The 3,256-nt window shown below is 36.4% G+C and overlaps 1 protein-coding gene across 1 annotated transcript; it reads left to right on the top strand.

The window, feature by feature from the left end:
• The first annotated feature begins 1,766 nt into the window (after window positions 1-1,766).
• Window positions 1,767-2,090, top strand: LOC110018744 (protein phosphatase 1 regulatory subunit 11). Its single transcript, XM_020716161.1, has one exon. It carries the CDS (start codon window positions 1,767-1,769, stop codon window positions 2,088-2,090), a length of 324 nt encoding a protein of 107 aa, XP_020571820.1.
• Window positions 2,091-3,256: the final 1,166 nt, after the last annotated feature.

Raw genomic sequence — 3,256 nt, 5'->3', positions numbered from 1 at the left:
CGACCGTGATAGAGGAAAAAATATTACATCAGTACTATGCATGTAGCAATGAAATCACAGTCAATGAAATCACGTCACGATACCCCACGCGACAGAAAAAAAAACGGCGTGGTAACACGGAGAATATTCTCCCACCCCCCTGTGTTATTCATGTGTTATTGTGTTCTGGGAATATTCTTGGTGTTATAATAACACATCAATAACACATGAATAACACAAAATAACACATGAATAGCATGGGGGAATATTCCCCCGTGTTACCGTGCCGTTTTTTTCTCTGTCGTGAATATTCTCCCGTGTTATTCTGGTGTTATTGTGTCATGAGAATATTCTTGGTGTTATAATAACACAATAACACATGAATAACACACAATAACGCATGAATAACACCGGGGGGGGGGGGATAATCCCCGTGTTACCGCGCCGTTTTTTTTCCTGTCTCGTGGGGTGTCGTGGCGTGATTTCATTGGCTACACACGTTACTCTACATGCGTAGTACTGAAGTAATATTTTTTCGTGATAGAGAAAATCAACAAGCCGTGAGAGAGCCCAAAAAAAAATTGAATAAAAGAAGGAGAAGTAAGAAACATATTTCATACTTGTTATTTTTTTTATTAAGAAAGAAATAATAAAAAAAAAGAACTTATCCAATAAATAGAGCTGTTAAAATGGAAAAAATATTGCATCAGGACTCTGCACGTAGACTTACGTGCTCAGTCCAATGAAATCACGCCACATGGAGGTGATAAAAAAAAGGACCGGTAACACCAGAGAATATTCCCCCGTGTTATTCAAGTGTTATTGTATGTTATTCAAGTGTTATTGTATGTTATTCAGATGTTATTGTGTTCTGAAAATATTCTTGATGTTATAATAGCACAATAACACATCAATAATGCTTGAATAACACACAATAACACATGAATACCATAGGAGGAATACTCCATTATGTTACCAGACAGATTTCATTTTATTTTTCTGTCACTGCCACGTGACATGATTTCATTGGACTCCGTATTTAACTCTACTTGCAGAGTCCAGATGCAATATTTTCTTGTTAAAATGGTTTGTTTTTCGGGAACAGCTCGCGTTGGATCAAGCTCGTTTTCGGCTCGTTCGCTAAGTTAATGAGCCAAACATAAATATTTTTTTGGTACTTGATATATAAATGAGGTGAATACGAACAAATATTTATTCATTTGTGCTCGACTCATTTTTGCTCTAAATAATACATCAATTATATATATGAAGACTACAAAGAGTTATAATCAATTAAGGCTATTAATTAAAAAAGATAGAATAAAAAATATTAAATTAGATTTAATTGGTCTTTTAATATAAACAATAAGATTTAAATCTTGCCCCAATACTTAACATCCTACGACTACGGCTGTGTGATTAGGGTTGTCAAAAAGACTGGTTGTTTGCGAACAGCTCGTGTTCGGCTCGCTAAGCTAAACAAGAAAACACTTTTGTGTCGAAATATATATGAGTCGAACATCAACATTCATAGTTCTTTAATGAGCGAACTAAGTCAGGGCTAACTCTTGTTTACACCGCTAGGCATAACAAAGACTTCTGTTTATAAAATTTGAGTTTGAAGGGCTATATAATTTTAAGCTTTTTGAAACCCCTTTGACTAAAAAGCCCCACCAACCCCAAAAAAAAAAAAAAAAACCATACCTACTCCAAACACCAAAGGGCCTCGGTGTTTCGTTTGTCCTTCGGTTTCCGACCTTCGAACGATAACTTCGAGAAAGGCGATGATGGCGAGATCAACGACGAGACCGACGGGTTTCTCCAGCAGAACCCTAACCCTAACTCTAGAAGAGCCTTCTTCCTCCTCAACCCAGCCACCTCCGCCTCAAACCCTCGTCCTTCGCCTGAAGCCACCAAAGAAGAAGGTTACCTGGAAGGAAGACACGGTCGACAACGAGTTTCTCGGCAGGAAGAGTTCTAAAAAGTGCTGCATCTTCCATAAGCAGAAGCCTTTTGATGAAGACGAAAGCGATGACGAGGAAGGCCATGGACCGAATTGCACAGATGGCCACAATCACGGAAAAGAGGGCGGGTCGATGGGATCAATTTGAATTGATACATGATGATTTGATTGTATGTTTTCTCCCCCTTTGAACCGTCATCCATGAATCTTGCTGTTATTATGAGTTCGTGGTTAGCTGTGAGAATCTTTTGCTTGTAATTTTATAATTAAGAAATCAATCTATCATTTTGTTTTTGAAGTTTATCTCTCGTTTTTTTTCACTGATTGAAAATGGCTTGTACTTCAACTAGTTATTTTCTTTACATCTTACTTTCAGAGCAGATTTTATCATCCTGTCATGTGTCTTATTTCGTTATATTTTTTGCTTTGGTGTTGGAGAATTGTCTATGTATGTAAATGATTAAGCATGCTTTTTGTTAGTTGGTTTGTTTGTGTGAAACTGTGGGATTTAGTATTCACAAGCGAGACACCTAAGTCATGCATTGAAAAAATAACTTCTCTTTACGATGAACAATTATCTAGCAGTGACAGAAATTTAGTTTATTAGATGTATTGTAACAATCCGAGCCTTGAAACCTTAATCGGGATCATCAAAAGGTTACTAAGGAGAAAAACTCCTTTTTGAGAGGTTAAATCAGTCCAATTTCTTGGATATTCCTCTTGGCATGATCCAAGAACTATTGCGTAAGTCAAACTATCTTGGCAATTGGTTATTTCTATAATTTTTAATTTAATAATAGAATTATAATCTTAATAAGTGTCAACCAAAAGGTTGCTTGGGAGATAATCTCCTTTTTAAGAGGTTAAGCCAAAGCCAATCCTGCTTTCCTGGATATTCCTTTCAGGCAAGATTTGAGAACTATCACCTCAGTTGAACCGTCTCGACAGATGGATGTTTCAATAAGTTTTAAAATCATTCAACAATAGACTTCATTTATCCATTCATAGTGTTGGCTAAAAACACAATAGCTAGAGTCATTTGTATTTGAAAAATAGCATTATGGTAAAAAATTAATGTAAACATAGAAGAGTAAAAACAACACATCTATGGAAGTTGAAAAATTTCAAGCCTTCAGGCGTAGCAAAGTGCGTTGGCATCCATTAAAGGCCAAAAAAAAAAAAAGAAAAAAGACCTCATCTTTCGAAGCTGACAGCATGAACTACTCACGTTATAGCACCAACCTTCATCATCCAAGTCATGAGGGTGAATGGCTCATGTGATAGTATTGAAGTTGAGATCACATAGTGTTTTCC

This window comes from Phalaenopsis equestris, unplaced genomic scaffold, assembly GCF_001263595.1.
Source record: "Phalaenopsis equestris unplaced genomic scaffold, ASM126359v1 Scaffold000002, whole genome shotgun sequence".
In the NCBI taxonomy this organism is placed as follows: Eukaryota; Viridiplantae; Streptophyta; class Magnoliopsida; order Asparagales; family Orchidaceae; genus Phalaenopsis; species Phalaenopsis equestris.
This window is presented reverse-complemented; position numbering and strand designations above follow the sequence as displayed.

What these genes read in the sequence shown, in the direction of transcription:
- LOC110018744 (XM_020716161.1), top strand. Translation starts at nt 1,767, where the DNA reads ATGGCGAGATCAACGACGAGACCGACGGGTTTCTCCAGCAGAACCCTA.